The 27,963-nt window shown below is 43.2% G+C and overlaps 1 protein-coding gene across 3 annotated transcripts in view; it reads left to right on the forward strand.

Moving 5' to 3' along the window:
- Nucleotides 1-401: 401 nt before the first annotated feature.
- The window catches only part of ARHGAP20 (Rho GTPase activating protein 20), a 103,834-nt gene continuing 76,272 nt past the window's right edge, over nucleotides 402-27,963 (forward strand). For 2 of the 3 annotated variants that reach the window (XM_050927748.1, XM_050927764.1), the window contains exons 1-2: nucleotides 402-624; nucleotides 13,299-13,384. In XM_050927748.1, coding sequence (XP_050783705.1) covers nucleotides 535-624; nucleotides 13,299-13,384 — 176 coding nt within the window. In that variant the 5' untranslated portion in view covers nucleotides 402-534. Of the gene's footprint in view, nucleotides 625-13,298; nucleotides 13,385-27,963 lie in introns of those variants that run through there. The other variant, XM_050927757.1, reaches the window with a different exon arrangement.

Here is a 27,963-nt window from a genome sequence, read left to right on the forward strand (position 1 = left end):
ATGTCCTGTGCCCACAGGGAGGCTGCACAGTCACTAACGGCCTCGCTCTGATTCGTGACTCTAGAGCTACAGCGCCAACTTCGGCCTCCCCTGCGCACGGAGCCGCGCCCGTTCACACAGCCACGCGCTGCAATGCTCGGCTCGGCCCCCAGGGAACGCGCAGGGCCCGGCGCGTGCGCGTCCAGGCAGCGCGAGCCCGGCGGCGGGGACACCTGCCGCTGCAGCTCCACTGCCCCCCCGCGGCCTGCCACTGAGCAGCCGGCGCGCTGAGCATGCGCAGTAACCACAGCCAAGCCGCGGCCCTCCGCGTGGGAGGACAGGCAAGGCGCTCCCGAGCGGTGTGTGGGCGGAGCCATCTGGCTGAGTGGGCGGGGCAGCGGTGCTGGTCTGCTGGGGGCGGGGTTAGCGGAGCGGGTGTCCGACGCGTTCTGGTCCCGCTCGCTCGCAGGCAGCCTCACTGTCCGTGGTGCAGCCGCCGCCGGGATGAGCCTGTGACTTCAGCGGGAGTTCGAGCCGCTCGGGGAAGGGAGCTTGATGGAAGCGATGTCCCCGCAACAGGATCACGTCGGGCAGGGGCGCTCGTCCTCTGTGAGCGGAGAGTCCAGAGCCTCCGAGGGCAAGAAGGTGAGAGAGAGAGCGAGCCCCTCAATCCCCCCATGCACCTGGGTCGCGGAGAGCCCCGAGTCCCCCCAAATGCACCCGGGTCGCGGAGAGCCCCGAACCTCTCATACACCTAGGTGCAGCCGGGTAGTGGAAAGCCTCGAGCTCCTCATCCCCCCCCCCCCATACACCTGGGTAGCGGAAAGCCCCGCGTCCCCCCGGATGCACCCCGGTAGCGGAGAGCCCCGAGCCCCGCATCCCCCCAGATGCACCCCGGTAGCGGAGAGCCCCGCATCCCCCCAGATGCACCCCGGTAGCGGAGAGCCCCGAGCCCCGCATCCCCCCAGATGCACCCCGGTAGCGGAGAGCCCCGAGGATACCCCCATAATCCTGAAACTCCCGAGCGGGCAGGGCGCGAGAGGGCCCTTATTTACCCCCCCCCTCCATTCCCGGGCATCAGTGCGGAGGAGGAAGTCCCGCTTCCCCATCTCTTCTCCTGTGCCCCTATTCGGGGACGATGCGCCCCGCGCCCCATCGCGTTAACGCCCCTCCCTCTCCCATGGCAGCCCCGTCCCTGGCCCTGTCTTTGCAGGATGTCCCCGGACTCCCCCTCGGGTTGGCGCTGGCCGCTTGGTATAAGGCTGTGGTTTGCCGGGTCCGCTCTGTCCCCGGCTGAACGAGCCATTTATTTAAAGTAATCGCCAAGAAGACCCACGAAATCCAACCTGCCACACGCTGCGTCCCCAGAATGTGTTACTTAGGGCAAGCGGCTGACACTGTTTGTTTGAATCCCAGGGGTATTTGTCACCCTCGGCACGGGGTGTTTCCCTGTGCTGTGTCTGCCTGCGATAGTGATGATTGCCGTTAGCTGTTTTCTCTGGTAATTTGCCATAATGATCCGTGCTGTGTCTAAGGGAAAAGCCACGGGGTTTGTTTCAAAGGAGCTGTTGACATGAACGTGAGTGATAGTGGCACAAACCAGAGATGTCCGTGTATGTTGGGTGGTGATTGAGCGAGATGCGGTTAAAGGTGATTGTTACTTACTAGATCGACGCCGGATTGGCTTGGAATAGGTCCTTGTTCTGTAATTACTTTGCTCCTTGTCTGCGCGTTGTCCAGCCGGGACCAGCGGAGGACGACTCTGGACGTTGCCTTACGTGCTTTTAAATTGAAAGAAACAAGAAAGGGGTGTCCTGGGAAGAGAATAAGCTCCAATAGTGTTCCATTAGTTATAGGAAAATTGAACATAGCTCGATGTCCAAAGCCATCTTCAAAATCTCTTCTTAAAGCTAGAGTTTGTTTCCTTGCTTGATTATGTTGGATGCTAAGTTTACATTGTAATATAGAGCCAATTAAATTGTCTCTGCCATATTCTCACCACAATGTAAAATAGGATCTCCTTTTTCATTTTAGCTCAGCATATTGTGCATTATTTTTCCATTTGAGAGAACCCAGGTTTCAGAGTGGTAGCCCTGTTAGTCTGTATCAGCAAAAACAACGAGGAGTCCTTGCGGCACCTTAAAGATTAACATATTTATTTGGGCAATAGCTTTGGTGGGCTAAAACCCACTTCATCAGATGCATGGAGTTTGGATAGGAATCTCTTCTTGCTTACAGAGTTTGCATTAAAATGTCATTGAATTCATGCAAAAAATACCTTTTCCTTAGAGAATTACACACAGTACTGCCAGATTGGTTCTTGGGATTATAATGCTTGGCTGGGTTGGGAATGCCCTTCATAAATCTTTCCAGCCCTAATTATATCAAGTTAGGAAGGGAGTGAAACTTCTTTGAATACAAGCGTGTCCTTTAGCAATCTTGTGCTTAGGCATGGAACTTTATTGGCCACAAGAGCAGTGCAGAGCTGCAAGGCAGCTACAAATCTTAGTCTCTCCATAATGCTGCTCCATCTGAAGAAACAATCCTTATGGCCAGAAAGCTTGTATGTTACATCTCAGTTGTAGGGGCAATAAAAAGTGTTTGTATTTTCTGTCTATCTGACAGTGAATGCGACCAGACTGAAAGTGCATGCTGCAGTACTGTAACCAGCCACTGCTCTGACCCAGTTCAGTGGCAGCAAGTGAAAATGTATAGATAAAAAAGTATCAGGGGGTAGCTGTGTTAGTCTGTATCCAAAAAAACAAGCAAGGAGTCCGGTGGCACCTTAAAAGACTAACAGATTTATTTGGGCATAAGCTTTTGTGGGTAAAAAAACCCCCTTTGTCAGATGCATGGAGTGAGAGTTACAGATGCAGGCGTTATTACGCTGACACATGAAGAAGAGAAGGGAGTTACCCTCACAAATGCTCTTCACTCATGAGGGAACTCCATTCTCTTCATGTGTCAGCGTAATAACGCCTGCGTCTGTAACTTTCACTCCATGCATCTGACAAAGGGGGGTTTTTTACCCACAAAAGCTTATGCCCAAATAAATCTGTTAGTCTTTAAGGTGCCACTGGACTCCTTGTTGTTTTTATAGATAAAACAATCGCCGAGAATGTTTTTGGCTACAATCAAATGTAGTACCAGTGAAATATCTGACAGGTACCATTACGGGATATCTACTACACTCCCTTAAACTGGAACTATATCCTGCCCTGGCTGTTCGGGTTGTTGATCTAATAGACACTTTCCATCTCTAAATACTGTGATCTAAAATGTGGCCCCTCAGGGTAGGTTTTTTTCTATTGTTTCTTCCCCATTTTCTGAATGTAATCTCTGTGCATGTTATAGCTTGCAACCTGTGAAAGTCGAAATGCCCTCTGAAATGAAGGGGGAACAAGAACAATAGAATGATAGGAAGCTTCAAATGCTGTGAGATTCAAAGTATTTTACTACAGCCTCCTATGTGTAATGCAGAACTTTGGATGTAAATAATACAAAGTAATAAAGAGTGCATTGTTGTTAATGGTGACCCTTTCCAAACACTCAAGGACAGCCCTTGCTCCAAAGAGGTTACAGGCTAAGGAACTTTGCCGCCCAAATTCTGCTCAGCCTCTAGCCAGTGTTGAGAGGGGGTAAGGATGCTGGTTAGCATGCCCATTTCCCACAGATCCTGACAGCCATGTCAGGATTCCATCTACTGGAGGCACACAAAGTGGGATATGGATGTTTGAAAAGAAGCAGCTTGTGCCTCTGGCTTGTAAATGCTGCAGATGGCATGTTGCATGCTAGGTGGGGGTAAGGTTGGTCACACTCTCGACTCTGCATATATTGGCCTTTGAGTTGATGGTGTGGTGACTTTTATAGGTCCATGTCCTTAGTGCTCTTTAAGTACTGCACTGGAAACCTGTCCTGCTGCTTCATGAGTGAGGAAGAGACTGCCTATGATCTTTCTATACTAGTTCAACAGAGGTCAAGGCCTGCCCCTAGTTTTGCATGGAATGGAATCTCAAATGAGGCATCATTACTGCTTAGATACTACAGTGATGGATACTCTGTAAGTACCTATATACCTATGGTAATTATCTTACAGTGTGCATATAACAGAAGAATGGATGGAATCCTTCTTGTTACAGTGGGAGATAAATTCCCTTGTGTGATGATTACGTATGAAATTATACGGGAGAGCAAGTTGGTAATAGATCAGTATAGAGACTGGTGACAATCTCAAAGATCAAAACAGTGCTAATGCAAATTGAGAGAGATTAATGCAAATATGATATTTAAGATTAAAGATGCAAAAATGGCTTTAACCTCCTGACATGAACCCTCTCGAAATAAGAGAGACTATCAGTAGCCACTAAATTACTCATTCTTCTTATCATGAGATAAGACTCAGAGTCTGAATTAAGCTTACTTAGCAGAAATAGTTACTCTTCTGTGTTTCTCAGAACTCTGTTTTATCTTAAGTTACTAGTTTGCATGTAGTTGTCAAAGCAAATAGGAGTGTGTGATCTCTGTTGAACCACAGGGCTGGAAGGTGGAAGCTGCCTATGTGTTGCACCCAGCTTTACCATCTACTAGTGTGTGACTTTGAGCAAATAGCAAAAAGTTTTGCATGCTTTATCTTCTCTAGATGAAAAATGGATATAAGTAGTTACCTACATCGGAGACTTTGTGAGGCACCGTCAATCTGTGTTCGAGACATTTGAAATACTTTGCACTTCTACATTTGATATAGAAGTGCAGAGTATTATTGTTATGCTTATGAAAAATCCTAAAACAGTTTCTAAGCTGGTGTAAATTGGTATTATTGACGTCAGAGGAGCTATGCCAATTTACAGCAGCTGAGGACCTGACTTTTGGGGGCTAGTCTACACATGCTAGTTTTTGTGCTAGTTTGAGGATATTTGTTTCAAAACCAATATAGTTAAATTGATGCAATTGTTGTGATCACATGTATGGCTGTTGCTTACTATGCTAAGGAAGGAAGAATTCAGGTGATGCAGAAACTTGTACTTGGTGGATATAGTTAAAAAACTAGGGAGCAATATTAGAATAAGCAGGGGCAAGTATAACTTCTCCCTTTCTCTGCCTCTTCATCCCCCTGTAAAAATAGGCAAATACATTTTATTGTTTTCTCTATATACCTGCCAACACCCTGATTACATTGCTTGTATGTTGTATCCCTTTCCCATGCCCTTATATTCATTTATTTATTTTGGAGTGTAAGCTCTTTGGGGCACGGTTTATATCTTCCCATAAAATTGTGTCATGCCTAGCACAAGAGGGTCAGATTTTGGGGCCTTTGGGTGGTACTATAATAATATTACTGCTAATGATAACTGGAATCTGGGCTGCCTAGGGACACTTCTCACAGTACACTGTTATTCCTGTAATGGAAAATTACTGCATAAGTTTAAGGTGATATGAGCAATTTTAAGTCAAATGAGGACTGAAAATAGCATGTAGTTAAGATTAACTAAATCATTAATGCACTTGCTGTTTAGGAATGAGCCAGTTATATGGCATGTATTGATTTATGATAACGTAGTACTGTACCTCAGTGCCCAGCAATGTTGCTTTTGTCAAGGGTCCAGGATTAATGATTCTTTTTTGAGGGTGGCCATCCATGGGAAAAGTAGAACGTTATATGTCTGGAGAATAAAATGATGTCCCAGTTCCTGAGTTTCCTGGCCTTGTTTTTTCACTCCAAGGTAGTAGCAGTCCTCAGTAAAAACTGTAGTCCCCAGTACCTAGGAATTGCATATGTCACATCTTGTTTTGACTCTGAGTTGCTTGCAGTATCTAGGTACAAGGGGAATGAGTTAAGGAAGCAGAGCAGTCTGAACCTGAATTTCCTTTTTTGTATTAGTTTAAGGCTATTAGAATCCTTTGTCTGCTTCTCATGCATGTGTCTAGCAGATTCTTGTGTACAATCTGTACTCACAGGTAAGCTCTCATTTATGCTGTGGTAGTACTTATGACTCCTTTGTTTCTTCTTCTTCACCTGGAGACAGGTGTTGCATATTTACATTCTGTAGCCTGAAACATGTAACGGAAGGCAGATATACCTTGGAATCTAGCTGTGACCTGCTCCATCTATGTCAGTACATCAGGGAAGTGAATGCACTCAGCACAGTGAGCAAACATGTCAGGCACCTAAGAAAGGTGACATGAGACACATGCTTAGTGAGTGCCTATCGTAACTCCTAAAACCCTTCCAGCCTTCCAGAAAATCCTGCCAGAGATTAAATTGAAGTTTGGGTATGTGAGAGAGCTCCCCGTAGTCTTTCAAATGATGGGAAGAAACTAGGCTTTCAGATGAATGTAAAATGATGGGATTCACAGCTTTCCCACCCACCTGCATTTTGTTAGTTCCCCAAATGGGATTTCTGCTGCATCAATACTTCCCCAGTAGCCACTTTACAAGAACTATATGAGGTTTGTCAGTTTTAAACTGTCACTGGGAAAGTCCTGCACTACAGGAGCACAGACACAACTGTACCAAGTGCTAATTCCCCTCTTGCTGTGTTTGTATATGCATGCACTTGCCCGGTAGCGGAATAACTGGAATAAAGTAGAAGGGGAGGATAGCTAGGAAGTGTTGAAGCACTGCTGGCAATAGGACTTGCAGATTTAGCATTCGTTTTCCCTACAACCTCTTGCTCCAATTCTTTTGTTAGTATTCCTCCTTCCCACCAACATTTGAAACAACATAATAGGTGAGATCTCCCTGCCGGATTTAAATTAAAGCCATAAGAGTGTTTCTTCTAGTGTAGTAGTATGACTGCTGATAGCACATCTTTCCTTGTTCATAATTTCTCTTGCTGATCTTCTGTTTCTCTACCGCAACTTTCCTTTTAGTCTGTCTGTTACTGTGCACTCTGCCACCCCGATCATCCTCTTGTGTTGATGTCTCTTTCTTTTCATGCCTCTGTAATTGTTTTTTCTTTAGTTAGCCCTCTTAAAGGGACATTATTTTGGGGAAAGTCATTGTAAGTAAATAAGTAAAAGTATGTTGCCAGTGTAAACAGTAACTCAGTAGTTTGGTAAATATTCACTTGATCTATCTTTATGGTACATGAACCCTGAGAAGGACATTTTACATTCTGTAAATTTATGGAGCACACAAACACGCAATCGCTACAGGCTAAGCCTAATAACAGCAGAACTCATGAAGCAATCAGAATCATTCTGTTTAAAAGGGGTCAAGAATGGGGTAGAAAGTTATAAACAGCCCTGTTGTCCTACTGAAGAAATAGTGAACTTCTCAAGGTTTAATTTAATTTATATTCAATGTGTACTGTATGACTTTGAAAAATATTAAATTAAGGCATGCAGAAAACAGAAATAAACAACATAAAGGGCTTATTACCTACTAAGCTATAAATAGCCTAGGGCAGTGGTTCTCAAACTATGGGTTTTAATGGGGTCACCAGGGCTGGCTTACACTTGCTGGGGCCTGGGACCAAAGCCTGAGCCCAACTGCCCAGGGCCAAAGCTGAAGCCCAAGCCCAATTGCTTCAGCCCTGGGCAGCGGGGCTCAGGTTACAGGCCCACTGCCTGGGGCTGAAGCCCTTGGGTTTTGGCTTTGCCCCATTTCTCCCACCCCCACCTGGGGCGGAAAGGCTCAGGCGAGCTCAGTCCCACCTCCTGAGGTCGTGTAGTAATTTTTGTTGTTGGAAGGGGGTCGCAGTGCAATGTGATACCTGTGCAATCTAGCTGTGAAATGTACTCAAAGCGCTGATGCACAAGTCGATCTTGCAAGATAAACTATTGGACAGTGAGGAATATTTGGGGGCTTTTTTTTAGTTTTAGTAAAAACAATTATTTGGAAACCTTGGTACAGGCTTCCTTAAAAGTCTGTAAACATGAATTAAGTATGATATAATTAAACCATAAGGTGTGTATGCCCAGATATTTTTTTTGTTACTTCAAACATCAAGAGGGCAGAGTTTGTACAGATGAAATCATTAACTGTTCTTATTGACTTAAAGATTTTATAGTGTAAGTTTTGATTAAAGCAGGCTTCTTTTCATTAAAAGTTGGAGGGTAGGGTGACCAGACAGCAGGAGTGAAAAATCAGGACGGAGTTGGGGAGTAATAGGAGCTTATATAAGAGAGAGCCCCAAATAGCAAGACTGTCCCTATAAAAGCAGGTCATCTGGTCACCCTATTGAAGGGTCCAGATTTACCACCCAAAAGAGCAAAATCCTCTGCTTGCAGAACAGGTCTAGCAGTGATAGTGTGAGTGAAGGTTGCAGTAGCTAGGCACTGTGCTTCAGTCCTCACCCATATTTAGAGATGGAGAAGTTAATTCAGTTTCCAGACACATACAATCCTTTTGATTCCAGTGAGTGAGCCAATAAGGGTGTCTGCCTTTTACAGAGGTGGTGTTTGTGTTGTGGTCACCTATCAGCTAGGAATAGATTGAGATCTTCGTCCATTTCACATAGATCACTGAATCATCCTCAAATGGTATTGATTTTTCTTCTGGATTCAAACCATTGGCTTAGAGACCAAAGGTTCCATATTTCGTTATCAAGCTTGCAAGCCCTTTTATTCCCATCCTCTCCTCAAAAAGCAAGTGTCTTACTGTTCAAAAAACATCTGACATTCTTGCATTGTATGTTACTGGGATACATCAGCAATATTCATTCTGTGAACACACATACATTCTGTGAACTTGATTCTGCTCTAACTTTGTCATTGATTTAAATGGGAACTGGACCAGATCTTTGATTTCTTTAGTAAACAACAAGGTTCATGTACTAATCTAAATATGGTATTGAGTGAACTTAGATTATTTGAGCATGACAAAAAACGTTATGCTATGATGAAAAAGGAGTAAATCAAAAGAAGTAAATCAAAACTTAGTTGCACATTGTGGGCTAGGGCTCTGTCTATGTAGAACAAGCTGAGAATCAAGGCCTGAAATAGTTTAATAGTATCAGCATTACATGAGACTGGAGGGTGGTATGTAAAAATACTACGTAAATCAGAATGGTAGAGCTATCAAAGGAGAAAAAGGATATCTGTTCATTGCACTAACCTGGAAAAGAATGACACCTATTTTGCCTCTGTAGATGCACATAAAAATTATAAGATACCAGATGTAAGTGGTACAGTGCTTAGTTTTTTCCCCCCACAAAAGAAATCGCATGTGCAATGAATTCTTTTGTGTGTTCTCCACTTAACAAATGCTCTGCGGATCTCTTTCCAGGCCTAATATAATGAAATACTATGCAGAAATCATAAGAAAGTGCTATATTTTCAGTAAAGTTTGTTTTTGTGGTGTGTGTTTGGTTTTTTTTTTTAATTTAAAAAAAGCTTCACTCAAGATCTGTTGTACATTAGCTTTTCACAGAATGGAGATTAATGCCATAATTGAGCAACGCAATATAAAGTGACTGTCTACTTAAACTACTAGCCAAAATTAGTTTAATGCTGGCATTTGGGAATAGACTTCTCTGGAGCAGATGATGAGGTTGATACTCAGAGTAAAGGCTGGCAGTTTTACTGCTCATCTTTCCATCAATAAGATTACAAGACCTAATTTGTTAAACGATTTGGGCCGGAACCTATAAATTAGCATAACTCAGTTGAAATCTATGGAGCTATGCTAATTTATACCAGGTGAGGATCTGGCATTGTTTGTACAGTTTCTTTGCAGTGATAGATAACACTTTAATATGGTATTATAACCCCAACAGAAAACTTTAAGGTGAAATTAAGATTACAGGTTCATTTCTGTGGTTTGAGTTTTAAAAAAATAGAAACCCAAGAAACATAGCCATAAGGTAAAATGCAGAAGAAACCCACACCATGAAAGTATGTAAATGTACAGTGACATATGTACCTTAACTCTGTCCCTTGCAGATGCCAGCCTACCATCTTTGCATGCAGAGTACTAAAAATGTGCATCTAGGACTCTGTATCCATCACGAGGTTGCAGAAGTCACGGATTCCATGACTTTTCGCGACCTCCGTGACTTCTGCAGCAGCCAGTGTGGCTGACCTCAGGGCTGCCCAAGCAGCTGGCTCTGGGGCCAGCTGCTCATGTGGTCCTGGGGACAGCCTCTTCGGCTGCTGCTTGGGAGGTCCCGGGCAGCTGGCCCCATTTCCTGAGCAACCGCTGCTTGGTGGCCCCCAGCAGCAGTCCCAGGGCAGCCAAAGCAGCGACTGTCAGCGGCTGCCGGCAGCGGTCCCGGGGTGGCCAGAGCAGTTGCAGTTGGCTTGGCAGCCCCCAGCAGCTGGTGCCGCTGCCCACCCCCCCAGCAACAGCCCCCGATTCACCCCCACCCAGCAGCGATCCTCCTCCCACCCCCCCAAAACATTTAGTCAGGGGTATGTATAGTACAACTCATGGACTGGTCACAGGCTATGAATTTTTGTTTATTGCCTGTGACCGGTCCATGAGTTTTACTAAAAATACCCATGATTGAATCATAGCCTTATTCATGGGATACTGATTTTATAATGTTTCCTATCTGCATGCTTCTGCCAGTGAGGATATGTTACCATACTACTTTCCTTTATTTAAAAAAATGTTAGAATTTCATGATATGGACATATGGGATTTGTATATGGAGAAATGCTGGCTCTGTGTCTGTTGCCACTCCTCCCACTAATCCCTTGCCCTCTGTTTGCTCTTCATTGCCATACAGATCCTCTTAGGTCTCCTAAGTGCTGCCAGCACGAGACCTCAGGGTGTGTACATGCATATGAAACACGGGTAGGGAAGCTAGAGATAACAGACATCTTGGGTGCAGTTCGCTAGACCAGGAAGCTGTCTCATTCCCCCACAGAATAGATGAATTAAATTAACTTAATTGTAATTGTTTCCCACTCTCTGTTCTTTTTAAACTAGGAATCTGTCTAAATAAATAAAAATTAGAAGAACTTTATAGCTGTGTTGAGCACTACTTTTGAAGTGTTTTCATTTACAGACAGATGGCCTGAGTAACTTCAGTCTTGGTTGGGAAATTCTCCTCTTTCCTATGGCAAGCCTCTTTCGCGATCTATTTATGTTTGGAGGCCTCTCTCTGCAAGGCTAGAGACTTGAAAGCTTATGTCTACAGCAGTGATTTGAGTTCTATTCTGAACTTGCTGGAATCTGAAACTCATTTATTATTATTCTATGTCACAGTAGCCCTTGGTGGAGGCTCCCAGTCAAGATCAGGGTCCTGTTGAACCTCAAAGATTAAAAAATCATGAGTCAGCCCCCTGAAAACCATGAGATTTTAAAAAATACTAATCTTTTTGTTCACTTTGTCTTCTGTTTCTTTAGGCCTTTGTGGGGTCACATTTTCTAACTTTTCTTCTCTCCCACTGGGTCCAAAATCTTTTAAAAATCTTTGCTGAGACTCCCATTCAATCCCATGACTCCAGGAGCTGGAGCTTTAAGAAAACCACCAAATGTCATGAGACACATGGTAAAACTGGAAGTTGGCAAGACTGAAAATGCCTATAAAGACACAGTACTTAGTCTTTGGAAATTACTGGGTAAAATCTCTGACCTGTGTTCTGCAGGAGGTCAGACTAGATGATCATGATGGTCCCTTCTGGCCTTAAAGTCTATGAGATTTGGTTGTAATCAGGCAGTGTTTGATCCTTTACACTTGTTCTCAGCTAAAAGAATTCAGCAAAGAAGGTATTTTCTCTTTGTTTTCTGCTATAAAGTGGCAAAAAAGCACTGGAAATCTTTTTTAGCATGTCAGTCTATTAAACCTGTACCTGCATAACTGCAAATCAGAAAAAAGGATTCTAACTTGGTCCCGGGCCTAAATTATCAAAATGGATAGGATTTTTGGTAGATTTTAGAGTTGGACCAGAAATCAAACTTATCATGGAAATTCAACCACTGCTGTATAACAGAGCCTTAATAAGAGCAAAGTCTGTTACCAGACAAATATATTATAACCAAACAGGCACGTATTGCATGAATCAAAAAGCAAGTGTCAAAAATCATCAAAGCAACAAATGCACTGCTGTGATTACTGATCAATGTCTCCCTGTTTGGCTGAGGAAAGGATACAATGGAGCATTGCATAGTTTTTCCTCTCAGTGAAGAATGTAATATGAACCTGCCTTAACAAGTTCTGTGCTATATTAAGAGTACAAATTGTCAGAAGAATCAATAGTCTTCTAAAATGTTTAATAGTATTCGGTGGTGGTTATTAGCATAAAGGAAGAAAATCCTGGATCACGATTGGCTGAAAAGAGTCATGGGATGAATCTTTAGAGTTTTATTTTTGTTTGTTCTCCATGGTCACCAATCCTGAGATCTGGAACAATGTTAAATGAAAATTCTAGTGTTGCGTATTTTTATACCAAAGCTTGTAAGGACAGACACATGTCTTAGAAGCTATAGATTAGAGGCACATCTCTCAACCTTCAGTGCATGACACAGGCAATCCAAGTGTGTGACAAATGACCAAAATGTGGAACACGTGAGTTTTGCTGCGCAATGTGCCATGTTAGACAAGTTAGTGATTTTTTTTAAGCTATAGAATCTGCATTTAAGAATGCTTCTTCACTAGGTGAATTAAATGCACTAATTTAAAAAAAAACTGGAAAAAACAAATTCTACCATGACTACCAGAGTTGGGGTGGATCCTGGTTGCAAATCAGCAGAGTTGGAACCCTCCAGCCCTTTGGATCACCAGCACAGACCTCTGTTAGTTGAGCTAAAAAAGTAACTTATCTTTTCTGAGGGCTAGCCATTAGAGGGGGATGTCACACATGCTTTGCCAGCTAATTACTAAGACATCAGGAGAGGTCAGGAAATCTAGGGTTTTTTTTTCTCCTGCCTGTTTGAGGGGAATGGTAGTGGTTAGAACAGTGGTCTGTTTGAAAATCAATGTAATATGTACTCATAAATCCTTTGGGTGCTTTTGAAAATCACCTTGTTGGAGAAGAATAATCTTATTTGTTTTGCACTTTATTGTAATACTCAGCTTCACTCAATAGAAAAATACACTGCTCTCTAGAACTACTGCTATTTTTCACTCCTTCCACTTTCTTCCTCATCCTTTGTCTTTCTCTGTCTTCCTTGTCTGTGTCTCCCCTCAATTATTCCTTCCCTGCAGTAATCCCCAATTTCTTCCCTGCCTTTTGTGAGTTTCACAGCCATTTGCTTTCCCATTCTATCCAATAATCAGCAATTAAATAGTTAATGCTGACACTTAGTGTTATCAGTTTTTAGAGAGAGCACTCCAGTTAGATTATTGGAAACAGGAGAAGAATGTCTGTATACATTCAGTTAGTGTTTAAAATCTCACCTCTGGTTCCTTTTGTTTCTTTCCAATCAGAAGATGAAGAGTCTAGCTCAAAGACGTCAGTCTGCACCATCTCTGGTCCTCAGCAAAGCACTTAATAAGTCCAGAACTATCACCAGGTGAGTTGATGTATTTTGCTGGTTGTGCTTTTTCCTGTTCCTGAGCCCAAATCTTGAGATGTTTTTGACAAGCAGTTATCCAAACCTGGCTAAATTATGTCTTCAGGCAGTGCCATATTGAGGAGTGGCAGGAGGTGTCCTTCACTGCTAGCTACATTGGCATAATATCTACTGGAAGGCATAATGCATCCAGAGGTGCGGTGTGAAGTGCATGGAGAGGTGGCTCTTGCTACATCTTTTAAAAGGCATTTTCAGTGCTGCTGTCTAGCACAGCTGTCCTAATGCTGGCTGATATGTCAAGGAGGCAAGCATAGCTGCTCTCCAGCCGCACCCAGGCCTGCCTTATTTGAGCTCCTCAGCCCGTCAGGCAGCATTAGTCAACCCCAAATCATGGTTGCCTGCTCTGGTGATGGAATGGGCAGCGAGGGGAGGGTGAATGGTTCCCTCTTTCGTTCCCCCCAACCCTGTGCCCCTGGGCAGCACTAAGTATAATTCAATACCAGTTGCTGTATGAGCTAAGTTTCTATGATACATTACTGTACATAACTCACCTCTTGTGCTATGTTGGCATCTTACTAACAATTCAGTAGACTTTAAACCTGCAAAGTACCAATGTTTATGAAATAGTGAACAGTCAAGTAGAATGTTATTACGTCAGACTACATGGAGAACCTTACTGAGAAGCATAATTAAGGAAAATGAAAGCACAACTATGTAAAGAATCACTATCTCCCACACTGTGGTGTGGAATTTAGGGAATTAATGTGTGGGCCTTGGAAATTTTGCTGTTTGATCTACTTAATACCTGGATCCATATTTATCATCCAGTGGAATTCCACAGCACTTGAAAAATCTGAAAAGAATTCTGAGAAAATATCAGAGTTGCAAAAAAAACCAAAGGAAAGTAAATTGAAAGTACTAGAAGCTGCTACAGGTCTTTTTATTGTCTTTGAATCAAAAGGAGAAACATAGAAAAAAATCTTTAAATGGTGTTTATGCTACTTTGTGCAGTCTAATGGTTCAGCATGGGATTGGGAGCTAGGAACTCATGGGTTCTAGCCCTGGCTCTGACACTTCCTCTGTGACCATGAGCAAGTCACTTAATTGCTTTCCTTCAGTTTCCAGGTTACTTACCTGCCTCATTAAGGAATTAGTTATGTCTCAGACTCTACGGTAACTCATTTTTATTATCTGTTGTTTACTGTTTCCTCACCATCTTTGCAACTGTCTTAAAATTTCTGATTTCACAATAACACTTTTTCACACAATTGAATTTCTCAAAGCAGAGATGGGTGTGCATCTTCATATATACTGTGAGTGGTGACAGCTAGAGGGTGTGATTGGACACAAAGGGACAGGCTCCCATAATACTTAGTCTTCAGAGTTTTCCTCGACTTGTTGGCATCTAGCTCAACATCTGTTCATCCCTGCAATGGTCCCCTGTCTAGGGTCAGCTGTATCTGCAGTAGCTCAGTATCATCTCCTTGGAAGGAATAAACAAGGGCTCAGCTTAGTTAATGTCTGTATGGTGCTTTCAATATGTAGAGAACTATATAAAAGAGCTAAGTGTTGTATCCCACTGTCCTCAGAGAATGTACTTTTCCAATAGTATGGGTCTCATTTATAATGATCCCCCCAAAAGTCAGTCATTAGGAGCCATTTCTAATAACAGAGAGTGCTAAAATTTTAGGACCTGCTCTGTTGAGTTCAATGACAGAACTTTCCTTCCCTATAATAGAAGCAGGCTTATTCTACAAGGTAACCCTTTGGATCATCTGGTATTTTCATTTAGCCTGTTCAGCTTTCCTCTTCTGTTGCACAAAATGCATTCCTCTTCATCAATAAACTGGATGCATTTGAACTTCCTGCTCTGCTTGTTGTGTAAATGTTTAACCCTTGTGAAGTGTGTTCTCTTTTTAAGAGAGCTAAAGAACAACAAAACGACTGTTTTCTAATCTCCAAATTTTCTCTCTAAGTTATTTTAGCACTTAGTTCCCTTTTGTTGTAAGCAGAATCCATTATTCTCCTTCTGGCAGTGATCCCCAATGTCACTACTCCAATACACCGACTGGTTAATGGTTGATTAATCACTTGTAGATAATAAGATCCCATGCAAAGTTGGCATACATCTGTGAGGTATTTTATATGAATCGTCTCACCTCAACAGCTGGTTCACCTCAATATTTGTTGAAATTAATGAGCAAGTGCAAAGGTTTTATAAGACCAGGAAATACATAGAAACATGAGTCTGGTCATATTTCAATAGTAATTTATATATCTCTGGTGTCCTCAGACTACATGTGGCACAACTTAATAAAATGCAAGTGTAGGGCAAACTTGCCTTCAGGCAATGTAAAAGTTATTCACAGTATTTTTTTTCTCAAAGAAACCATTCTGATGTCTTGAGGTGGCTGTTTTAGCTTTCAGTGAATTACATATCATGCAATTGGCAGAAATTTGGTGTATAGAAGAGTCCGAATGTTTTATAAGATGGTTGTTATAGTGCTGTGATCTAGGGCTGTGTGGCTGTTGCTCTAGATTTACACTGGTGTAATCCCATTGATACCAATGGAATTACTCTGGATTTACACCAGAATAATAGTAGAATATGGCCTATTGCCTCCAAAGGATGAAAATATTCCCTCCTATTTTTAGTTTTCTTCTCCATACAACCCAGCCTGTCTGTCTTCACAAAGTAACACTGGATGATCATGCTAGCACTGTTTCACGTAATTAGATGGCTGTATTTGAAGTACTTTGAGTAGGTTTTACATTAGAAATCTATTGGAAAGACTGCCACAGTGGATCATGACCTTGATGTGGAGTGGCTTGACTGTTCCCAGGATCCTGAGAGCAGTGTCGCTTGGAGTCTCGCATTCTGGGCAGGGTCACCCAAAGTGGAAAAGTGAGCTTCCAGATTAACACCAAAAAATAACCGGACAGAGTGAGGAGCAGCAATCGTGGCCAGAGAACTCAGGAGACGTGACATCAACAATGCTGCACTGAGTGAGACTTGACATACAGAAGGACAGCTCAAGGAACAATGTGGTAGTTATACTTTGTTCTGGAAAAAAACAGGTGATGATGAACGATGAATCCAGGGCGTTGGTTTTGCCATCCAAAACAAAATTGTCAACCAACTTGCAGAATTATCAATTAGCATCAATGAATGACTCATGACCCTCTGCCTTTAACTTGCCAAGAACCAGCATGCAACATACAGTGACAACTCTTGATGCTGATGAGGAAACCAAAGAAGGATTCTATGCCAACCTTGACCATATTCGCTCCACCGTCCCGAAAGAGGACACACTCATACTCCTTGAAGATTTTAATGCAAGAGTTGGACATGACTTGGAGCTCTGGAATGGCATGATCATGAAGGAAGGAGTGGGTAAGACCGATTCTAACAGAATTCTTCTACTGACAAAATGCACAGAGCACAACCTAATTATCATGAACACCATGTTCTGCCAAAAGAACAAGTACAAGACATCATGAGAACACCCAGGGTCTAAGTATTGGCATCTTATCAACTATGTCAATGTCCGTGATTGTGAAGACGTTTACATCACCAAAGTGATGACAGGTGCCAACAATTGTTGGATGGACCATCACCCCATCTGCTCCATTACTTCCATCAAACTTGCATCAAAACAATAAATGTGGAAGAAATCAACCAGACAGAAGATCAATGTTGAGAGTCTCAAGGACCCAACTAAATGTGACCTTTTCTTGCAGTGCCTCCCTGAGAAACTGATGAATACCAAAACTGAGATGGAGAGCCCTGAAGATTACTGGAAAGCACTCAGATCAGCTGTCTGTGCTGCATGTGAGAGAACACTGGGCTTCTCAGCCAGGAAGCATCAACATTGGTTTGATGAGAATGATCAGAAAATCCAAGATCTGATCAACTGTAAGCACAAAGCCTTTTGTGCTTGGCAAAATGACATCAGTTCCAAGCAGAAGCCATACATTCACCATCAACTCAAAGCTGAAGTTCAAAGGAAAACCCATGAAATGAAGAACAAGTGGTGGGAGAACAAAGCGAAAGAGATCCCAAACTTGCTAACACCCATGATATGCACTGATTCTTCAACACCACTAAAGCCCTCTGTGGACCCAGCACCCAAGAGCTAACCCCCCTTAGATCCAGGGATGGAGCCACCCTCCTCAGGGACAATTGATCAATGAATGATGGAAGGAATTCTTCGAAGACCTCCTGAATCATGACTCCAACATTGACAAAAGCATCTTTGAGGGGATGTTGAGGGATTAAGTCAAGGATGACCTTAGAACCCCACCAACACTCATTGAGGTAAAGGAAGTCATCAAGTAGATGAAGAACAGTAAGGTATCTGGACCTGATGGAATTCCCGCCAAAATCTTCAAAGAAGGAGGAGAAGAACTGGATCGCCAGCTTCATGCCCTAATGTTCAAGATTTGGAATTCAGAAGAAATCCCAGCCAATCTTAGGGTTGCCATGATCATGATCATCTGCAAGAAAGAAGACCGGTTGGATTGTGGAAACTATTGAGGAATTGTCCTGTTGTCCACTGCCAGAAAAATTCTTGCCAGAATTCTCCTCAACTGACTGCGTCATATTACCGAGGAAATCCTCCCAGAATTGCAATGCTGATTCAGACTATCTCAAGGTACCACCAACATGATCTTCACCACCCATAAACTTTAGGAAAAGTGCTGCAGACAACATCAACCTCTGTACATGAGCTTCACTGACCTCACAAAAAACATTTGACTCTTATCAGTTGTGAGAATCTGTGGAGAGTTCTCCTTAAATTTGAATGCCCACCAAAAATTGTTGCTGTCCTCTGACTCCTCTAGAACAATATGTCTGTGATGGTGGTCAGCAACGGCTCCAAAATGGACCTCTTCCTAGTTGAGACAGGAATCAAGCAAGGCTGCCTCTTGCTTCAACCCTTTTTTTCCCCCATCTTCCTTGCTATCATCTTCCTTCTCATTGCTGATAAGCTCCCCTCTGGACTTGACATTCAAAACAAAAGGGACAGCAAGCTCTTCAACCTCAGTCGCCGCTGATCCAAGGCAAAGATTATCACAAATCAGTCATTGAACTCCAATATGCAGACAACTGTGCCCTGTGTGCTCACCTAGAAGATCTTCCAGAAATAGTCGACATTTTCTCTGAGGCCTACAACCAACTCAATCTTGCATTCAATACCAGGAAAACCAAAGTACTCCACCAACAGCCTCTGAATCATTGGCATCCTGCTCCTATAATTCAGATCAATAGAGAGACTCTGGAGAATGTTGATCAATTCCTTTACCTCAGCAGCTATCTGTCATAGAAAGCTGACATCAATGAGGAAATTCAATACTGCCGCTTATGTACCAGTGCAGCTTTCGGACGCTTGAGAAAATGTGTCTTCAAAGATTGATATCAAGAATCAAACTAAGCTTTTCATGTACTAGCCCATTGTTATCCCTGCATTCTTGTATGGTGCTGAAACCTGGGTCATGTCCAGTAGACACCTCGATATTCTTGAACGATGCCATCAACAGTGCCTCCGCAAGATCTTTTGAATCAAGCGGGATGACCAATGCACATCAGTATTCTGTCCCAAGTCAAAACCTCCAGCATTGAAGCTATGATCATATACCACCAACTCTATTGGACTGATCATGTTCTTCGAATGCCAGACAGTTGACTTCCAAAGCAGGCCAGCGGACAAGGGGCAAGCAAAAGCTGCTTCAAAGCCAACATGAAGTGCAATGTTGACATAAACCAATTATATTTGACCCTGAGAATGGTGTGCATTTGAAATCATCTTGTTTACTACTGGGTATCATTGTCGTTCAGTCAAGATTGCATGACTTTCTGAATGATATGTTCTAGAGATCCAGCAGAATTTATGGGTTTGAAGAGGGAATTACAGGGTGAAATCTGATGGTCTGTGTTATCTGTGAGGTCATACTAGATGGTCATTGTGATCCCTTTTGGCCCTGAAATCTATGAATCTCAAAACTCTTTTGTATGGAGTATTTGAGACTTGTCTCAAGCCAACTCATTCTTTCAGACAGGAAAATTGTTTGGAGGGATAAGAGGCATTAGATGTTAGTATAGCTATCAGGTTTCTGAGCCTTCATTGAGCTCTTGTGAAGTGACACCTGCTCCCACTTGGAGCACATGGTAGGTCTGGAACTTAAGTCTGTATTATTATTATTATTATTATTTATTATTATTATTATTTTTTGTATTAATGTAGCATCGAGGTCATGGAGCAGGAGCCATTGTGCTAGGCTAGGTTGTACAAACAAAGAACCAAAGACCATCCCCACCCTAGAAGAACTCCCAATCTGAGTATAAGATAAGAGACAGCAGATGGATACAGACAGACTGACAGGAGAGTACAAGGACACAATGAGGCAATATTGGTCAGCATGACAGGCAGCGGTCTCAGTGCTCCAGCAGCAGGACCGGCTCCAGGGGTTTTGCTGCCCCAAGCAGCCCCTCCACCCCCAAAAGTCACGATCGCGATCTGCGGCAATTCAGCGGAAAGTCCTTAGCTCCAAGCGGGAGTGAGGGACCCTCCACCAAATTGCCGCTGAATACCTGAAAGTGCCGCCCCGCTTCGGATTTGCCGCCCCAAGCACCTGCTTGGTAAGCTGATGCCTGGAGCTGGCCCTGTCCAGCAGCCTAACCATTATCAAGAATTTTTTAAGCATCACAGCAGAGGAGAGTTGAAGAAGGGATCTGAAGGAGAATAGTGAGGTAGCTTTGCATATATTTCAGGGAGCTCCTCTCAAGAAGGAGGGACAGGATAGGAGAAAGCATGAAGGTGCTGGTTTGAAAGTGTAACAACGGAGGCTGGCATCATGGGCCATCTATTTCCTTTTTTCTAATTATCAGTTTCATCAGAGCATTGAGGGTCAATTGTGAAACTCCCATTGATTACAACAGGTGTGGAGTTAGGCCAACACTGAGTGCTTTTTGAAAAATACCCGCCTAATGGTTATACTTCTAAATGAAGCTGACTCCTTCTCCCAGGAGAAGAAGGCAGAATTCTGGTTAGCTGTAACACACTGATATAATTTCAGGAGATTTTAGAAACAGTTTCATTTTTGTATCTACTTGACAATTTTCAAATAGACTCCTGCATGTTCAAGTGAAATTGTCAGAAACGAAACACACTGAGTAGCACAGGGTAATTTTGATGGGCTAGGAGCAAAGATTGTCTTAAATTTTTAAATAGTATTTTTAGAAGGCTTATAAAAAGAACACTTCAGTAGACCTCAGAAGGAAATAGATTAGAAAATAATCCTCATTTGGATTTTTAGATTTATATTTGAAGATCCATCAGAAAAAAATCTAGATTTAAGGAATTTCCTAGGGTTTTTTTTCCTTCCATTAAATAGAATCAAAGTTTCATGTTTTGTGGAAACACTGCTCCTTTTTCTGAATCACAGTAAATTATTCTGACATGTTATCTTTGAAGCGTCCTGGCCAAATGCTAAGTATTCCTAGATAACTTAGATTGTATGTGTTATCTAGTAATACATGTCACTTGGCTCTAGGCAAGTACATTGTGTTCCCAGCGTCTTGGACAGTCTGTTCCTAAGGTATTAATCAGAAAGATAGTGGATGAGCCAATCTGTGACTAGATGAAGACAAAAATAGAGATTTAATAAATGTAAATTGCCAGAAAGCCTTTATTATTCCCTCTTCCCTGGGAAGATCAGTATTCAGTGTTTTATCGAAATCAAGGTGTGAGGAGGAGGGGAATAAAGGCCGATGATGTTAATTAACGTGTTAAACTTGTATTTCAGTTTGCAACTATGTGCTGTATTTTCACTCTTTCTTTCTTAGATAAAATACAACCTGTGCATGTTTGGTGATGGTTAACACCTCACATTAATATCAGTGTTAGATTCTGCTCCCATTTGACTTCAGTGGTGCAGGCCCGTAGTGCATTTCATTCCAAAATATTTTTCAGTCATGTTCCTGTACAGGAACTGCTTCACTTGGCACTGAGACGTAGCCAACTCTGGAATGTGGCAGCTCTTTACTACAGCAGCATTGATACCCAACTGCTTAGGACAGGCTGTGAAGAAGAATATTGTAATGGGCAGGGATTGTCTTTATTCTTTGTATGGTGCTTAGCAGACTGGGATCCTGGTCCAGGACTGGGGCTCTTAGGTGCTGCGGGGATACCAATCATAAATAATATTCAGTCAAACTGCAATCCCAGTTGCCGTGGGAGTTTAGGTATGCCCAAAATGTGTGTGCGTTACCGATGTAATCAAATCTTAATAATTGTATTTGTAAACCAGCCCCAGCCAAGTGCTGAGGTGTGGTGGGGGAGGAAATCTGTGGAAAACGGAAACAGTACACAATATTGTTAACACATCAAACGTAGGGATACTGTTGCAGGAAGAAAGGGCAAAAATGAAGATGAGCAAGAAAGGTAACCTTGGTGCTAGGTGAGGTCACACTAAGAAATACCTTTGTGGGAAACTGGGAAGATTTCAGGCCTTTAAGTGAGGAAGAATTGGCAGAGATTGATGTTGAGTAAACAAATTCCACATTCCAGAGCCCACCACAAGGGAAGGTGTGATCCCTGAAATGCAGAGATAACAATTAGAAGTGGGCTCAGGGATGAGATTTCTGCTGTACCTGGGGCCTGCACAATAAGGGCTTTTGAAACAGCAGTGGCAGGTTAAAGTCAGTCTGTCACTTTACGAGCAGCTAATGTGAATAATTGGTGGGTGTAAGATCATTGTTTGCTCAAACCAGTGAGCAAATGTGTGGCTGTATTCTGAGCTGGAAGTGGTGGAGAAGCTCCGGAGAGAGCCAGTCTGAGAGAATTACACTAATTTAACCTCTTAGGTCTTCAGGGCAATGGTTGTTGAAACAGAGTTGTCACAGGATAAATAAGGGTGTGACCTGCACTACTGAAGAAACACCTCTTTCACTGCATGTCTGGACATGGAAAGGGCATGGTCAAAAGTGACCCCAAGATTCTCCTGAATTTTTCCCATCAGTAAGAGAGACACAGAAGAGGAGCAAACCCCCTCATATGGATCATCCCTCTCCAATAGCAGTTTCTGTCTCCTCAGGGTTAAGGGTGAGAGAGCTGGCAGTATCGTTCAAGCACTCCTCCAAGGCAGAAATGGAATTTTGCAGGATTCAAGGGACAGGAAAAACACAGTTGCCGACCTGTGATGCTGCATTCCTGGGTTTAGAGTGATTTGTCCAAGAGACATCATATGTATTGAACAACATGGGAAAGAAGAGACATTTTACAGAACAATGAGAAGGGGACTGTAGCAGGGTGGTTGCCTGCTCCAGCCCTGGAAGGGTTAAAGCCAGTCCTGAGAAAGGGCTGAGGCTGTGAAACAAAGCCTGGGCTGACTGGGGAAGGCAGTAACAGCTGGGGCCAGACCCCAGTCAGGCCCAGCTGGTCCCTATAAGAGGCTGAGAGCCAGAAGCCCTCAGTCTCTCTGCTGGTAGAGACACGAAGGTCCTGGTTGCTAGGGAGTCAAGCAGGGTACTGGGAGTGGAGCAGGACTGGGGAAGGCTAGAGGAGCTGGGGAGCTCCAGCCTGGAAAACCTCCAGGCTGTGGGCCTAGCAGAGGGCCTAAGGCAAGTACTGGGGTTGCAAAGGGGCAGCCCAACAGTAGGTAGAGGCAGCAGGTTCAGACCCAACCTTGCCTATGATGAGTGGCTTATACTGCAGTCTGCCCCAGGGCACAGGGGTGAGTTGGTGACTGGCAGTACCTATGACTGAGGTGAGGTGGGGGTAGTGGGTGGGGGTTCCCCTGAGTGGGGAGACGTGGAGAGACTGAGGGGTGTATGGCCAGGGGGCAGCACCCCAGATAACAGGGCACCATGTCTGGGAAGGACACGGGGGCCAAGCGGCAGTGAGACCCTGGGCTGCAGAGGGCGCTCCGGAGGCTGGACAAGCTAATTCCCAGAGACAATGCCATAGGGGTTAGTCCCACATCGCTGCAGGGAGGAAAAAATGTAAACAAAAATTCCCAAACCAAAGGATTAACTGCTGCCAACTCCTGTGATTTTTATCGCGACTTTCATATTGTTTCTTTCTTAGAGCCATAGGTCCTGGAGTCATGTGATAATGAGAATCTCAGCTTTCATTTAAAAAACAAAACAACACCATGCAAAAGTTTCGAGCCTTTATGGTTATGGAAAAATCTTGAAAAACTGAACCCTAAAGACTCAAACCACGAGGCACATAAAAAAACCCACCGTTTAAAACTTGATTTTAAAATCCTCCCCCTGCCCCATGATTCATGAACGCTTGGAGTTCGCAATACTGGATTAAAGACCTGATCCAACTCTAACTAAAGTCAATGGGAGCCTTTCCATTGCTTCCGTGGGAAATGATTCAAGCCTCCAAAAAGAAAAGGACCTGTTATGGGTCATATCACTGAAACAGGGCTCTAGATAAACTCTGATTCAGAAGTGTACCTAAGCATGTTCCTAACTGTTAGCATGTGACTGATCCCATTGACTTTAGTGGGGAAACTTGCAAACTTACAGTAGGCACTTGCTTAGTGCCTTGCTCGGGGCCGGCTGCAGGCATCAGCTCAGCAAGCAGGTGCCTGGGGTGGCCAAGGGGGAGGGGCGGCATGTCGGGCTCTTCAGCGGCAATTAGGGGCGGGTCCCTCAGTCCCTCTCGGAGGAAGGACTGGCTGCCGAATTGTCACCGAAGAAGAAAGCGGCGGGTAGAGCTGCCACCAATCATGATTGCGGCTTTTGTTTGTGTTTTTCTCTGCTGCTTGGGGCGGCAAAAATCCGGGAGCCGGCTCTGGCCTTACTGAATAGGGACTCTGCTTAAGTTTGTGATAAGCAATGTACTGCTTAAGCTTTAATGGAAATATGCAGAAAGTGAGTGACAAAATTTATGTAGCTACTTCTATAAAGTGTCATTCTTCTCTCAGATAAGCTCAAGATGTTCACATTCCCGTTTTACATATAAAGTTTCGTGATTAAGACACTTCCAGAGTACCCCAAAATAATATTAGTATTGGAGCTGATTGAAAATTTTTGAACTTACCCTATTCCCCTTGGAAATGAGGTTTATAAAATTTTTCTGTGGGAAAATAGCTATTTTGGAAGAATTTGCCATTAGGAAGATCAAAATGAAACATTTCAGGCCAGGTCAACATTAATCTCTGTGTGTGCCTGAGCTACCGTGGAGCCCCATGGGAGTTGTAGTTCCCAGTTCCTTGTGTCCCCTTGTACGTCTCCCATGATACACCCATGGCCTTTCCCTGTCGATGGCTCCCATGATGTAACAGCAGCTCAGCCACAGACTGTAGGTTGACAAACTGAAACCTTCTGGATTCAGGAATGTTCAAATTGGGAATTTCCAATTAGAAACTTTCTTGTTTTGTTTTTGTTCATGAAATTTCAACTTTTTGTCCAGATCCAGGATGTAAACAAATTTCAAAATATCTGAATTTCCCAATGGACATAAAATCTGTTTTTGATTAGCTCCCATTAATATGCTTTGCTTTTGTATGCAATACAGGCAAATATTAATACACTATAGAACTGCCTTAAAAATAAAACAAAAAACTTGTGTGTGTATCAGCTTGCTTATCATCTTAATACAAAGCCACACATTTAAAATAACCTAAAGTAACAAACTGTGACATTTAGGGCACTTTCAATTCATGTTTCATTTAGATCAATTGTGATGCTGGAGTGTGATGCTGGTTTTCTTAAACTGTGCACTTGGACCCAGATGTTGTTTTTCTGCAGTACTAGTTAGGGGAAAATATTATTAAAACTGTTAATAAGGAACAAAGTGAACTCTTGGGCCTCCAATGGCCTTTGAATTCAATGGATTGGAGTTTCCTGTTCTCCTCTACATGTATTTGTGTTGCAGAATGCATCAGTTATTCATTTATTACATACAAACTGGCTTACAGTTATATGTTTGCATCTGGAGATTGAAATGTGCTGCTTCTTCTAGACTTAGCAATATGCTGGGGGGGGTTATTAAAAGGAAAGAAAGAGAGGCGAAAAGCGGGGGAGCGCAGAAGCAAGTTTTCAGAGTGCTTCAAGTTCAGATGTAGAAGTAAACTTTACAATTTACTTTTGTTATTATGATTGATAATGATTTGATAATATTTGATAATATAATTGATAAATAACCCTTTAGAACCTAAGAACAGCCATACCGGGTCAGACCAAAGGTCCATTTAGCATAGGTGCTGACTCCGTGGGTATTCTGGGGCTGGAACACCCACAGAAAAAAAAATAGTGGGTGCTCAGAACCCACTAGCAACCCTGCAGATCAGCCCCTCCCCCCAGTGCCTCCCACCCACCGTGGATCAGCTATTTAACGGGAAGCAGGAGGTGCTTGAAGAAGGGGAGGAGATAGGGCAGGGCATGCTCGGGGAGAGGGTGGAATGGGGTGGAGCAGGGGTGGGAAGAGGTGAGATGTGGGCAGGAAGAGTCAGGGTGGGGCGTAGGGGGATGGTGTGGAAGCGGGATCTGGGGCAGAGTAGGGGGGTTGAGCAACTGCCCCCCCTAGTAACTTATAAACATGGCTTCTCTGCCACCTAGCCCAATATCCTGTTTTCTGACAGAGTCTGATGCCAGGTGCTTCAGAGGGCATGAACAGAACAGGTAATCATCAAGTGATCCATCCCCTGTCACCCATTTCCAGTTTCTGGTAAACAGAGTCTAGGGGCACCATCCCTGCCCATCCTGGCTAATAGCCATTGATGGACCTATCCTCCATGAATTTATCTAGTTCTTTTTTGAATCCTGCTATAGTATTGGTCTTCACAACATCCTCTGGCAAAGAGTTGCACAGGTTAACTGTGCGTTGTGTGAAGAAATACTTCCTTTTGTTTGTTTTAAACCTGCTGCCTATTAGTTTCATTTGGTAGCCCCTAGTTCTTGTGTTATGAGGAGGAGTAAATAAAACTTCTAATTTACTTTGTCCACACCAGTCATGATTTTACAGAGCTCTATCATATCCCCCCTTAGTCATCTCTTTTCTAAGCTGAGAAGTCCTTCAATCCAGTTCCCCTTTAGAATTTTGACTGTTTTAAGTCAAAGGTGGTGAATGGTTACATCTCATAAAAGGAAGGTTCTAAACTCTCATTGTTCTGTACCTGCATGGTTTTAGATTGTACTTCGGAGAAGAGACTTGTCATTTGACAAAATGAGTAATTGTTCAGCATCTGTATAGCTCTGATTCTTGTTAATAATGTCTCAGTCAAATGACTGTGTTTATGCATAGCAGTTGGACAGTGACATACATACCTGAAGAAATTGGGGACTGACAGAGTTCCTTGTGACATTTTGTCTTGGGTAAATAAGGGGAAAGCAACTAATGATATGCAGTCATCAATGTCCGCAGCTCTGAAAATTGCCAGGATTAAATATTTTTTGCATTCTGGACTGATGTGGTGGTGGTGCATCACCTCTCTGGATCACGTAATGATGGAACATAAAGTGGTGCTGCCTCTAACGAGTTCTAACTATGAAACAGACACAATCATCTACTTTTATCTTTTTTAAATGGTCTCATTTCTGAGTGCTTCTTGGGTTCCTAGGTCTGCATGGTAGGGTTACATGTGGACTTCAAGAACATTTTCTGGTTTTTGTCTCCGTAATGGAGGGGGACAGTAAAGTGTGAGTTATCCCTGAACTAGAGCCCGCACTGACTAATTCCTGTGCTAGGCTTCAGCCAATCTACAAGCCAGGAGCTGGTCTGGTGACACTCAGGATGGGTATGTCAGGGCTGAATCCCCACTCTGGTACTTTGAGTGCAGAAGGTGGGGGGCCACAAGGATTCTAAAAATTTATACTGGCCACTCCAGGCTTGTATTAAACTCCCAAGGTTACAGCTTTTCTGTGACCTTGCATGGGGAGATGCTGCCATCACCCAAGTGCAAAACCCCTTTGAGGACCCAGGAAGGCGCACTTGGGAATTCCTTCCTGTGGGGCACCCTCAATCCCTTTCACGCCCCCTCTGGGGAAGTGCTGAGAAAGAAAAACAAAGGAAATCAGCTTTTGCCAGCAGCTAATTAAACAACATGTGCACAAACCTCTTAGGACACAAAATCCAATCCTGTTCTTAAAAAAGGTAAATTTTATTAAAAACAAAAAGAAAGAAAATACATCTGGAAACTCAGGCTATTGCTAGATTTAAAAAAACAAAACAAAACACAAGGATTAAGCATCAAGAATAACATTCTTGAGGTCCAGCTTAAAGGTTACAAGCAAAACAAGCATTTGGGGTTAGCACAGAGGAGTCCACAAGCCATAAAGAAATAGAGAAACCTAGTTGTGTCTTCCTAGACATTTCTTGATCTACTTACATATCTGAGATTTCAAATGAGTAGTTTAGGTGTGATACCTATGATTTTTCGTACCTAGCCCCAAGTTTCGGACAGCATAGTTGCTCTGTGTGTGCTTGTCCCCGAGAACAACAGACGGAAAGATAAAAGGGGAGTCTTGTTTCAATTTTTAAAAGTTCTAGCCTTCCCATTGGCTCTTCTGGCCAAGTGCCCACTCACTTCCTTTTACCTATGCATAGCAGTGAGACTTTTAA

Source organism: Gopherus flavomarginatus, chromosome 1 (assembly GCF_025201925.1).
Source record: "Gopherus flavomarginatus isolate rGopFla2 chromosome 1, rGopFla2.mat.asm, whole genome shotgun sequence".
NCBI classification, from domain to species: Eukaryota; Metazoa; Chordata; order Testudines; family Testudinidae; genus Gopherus; species Gopherus flavomarginatus.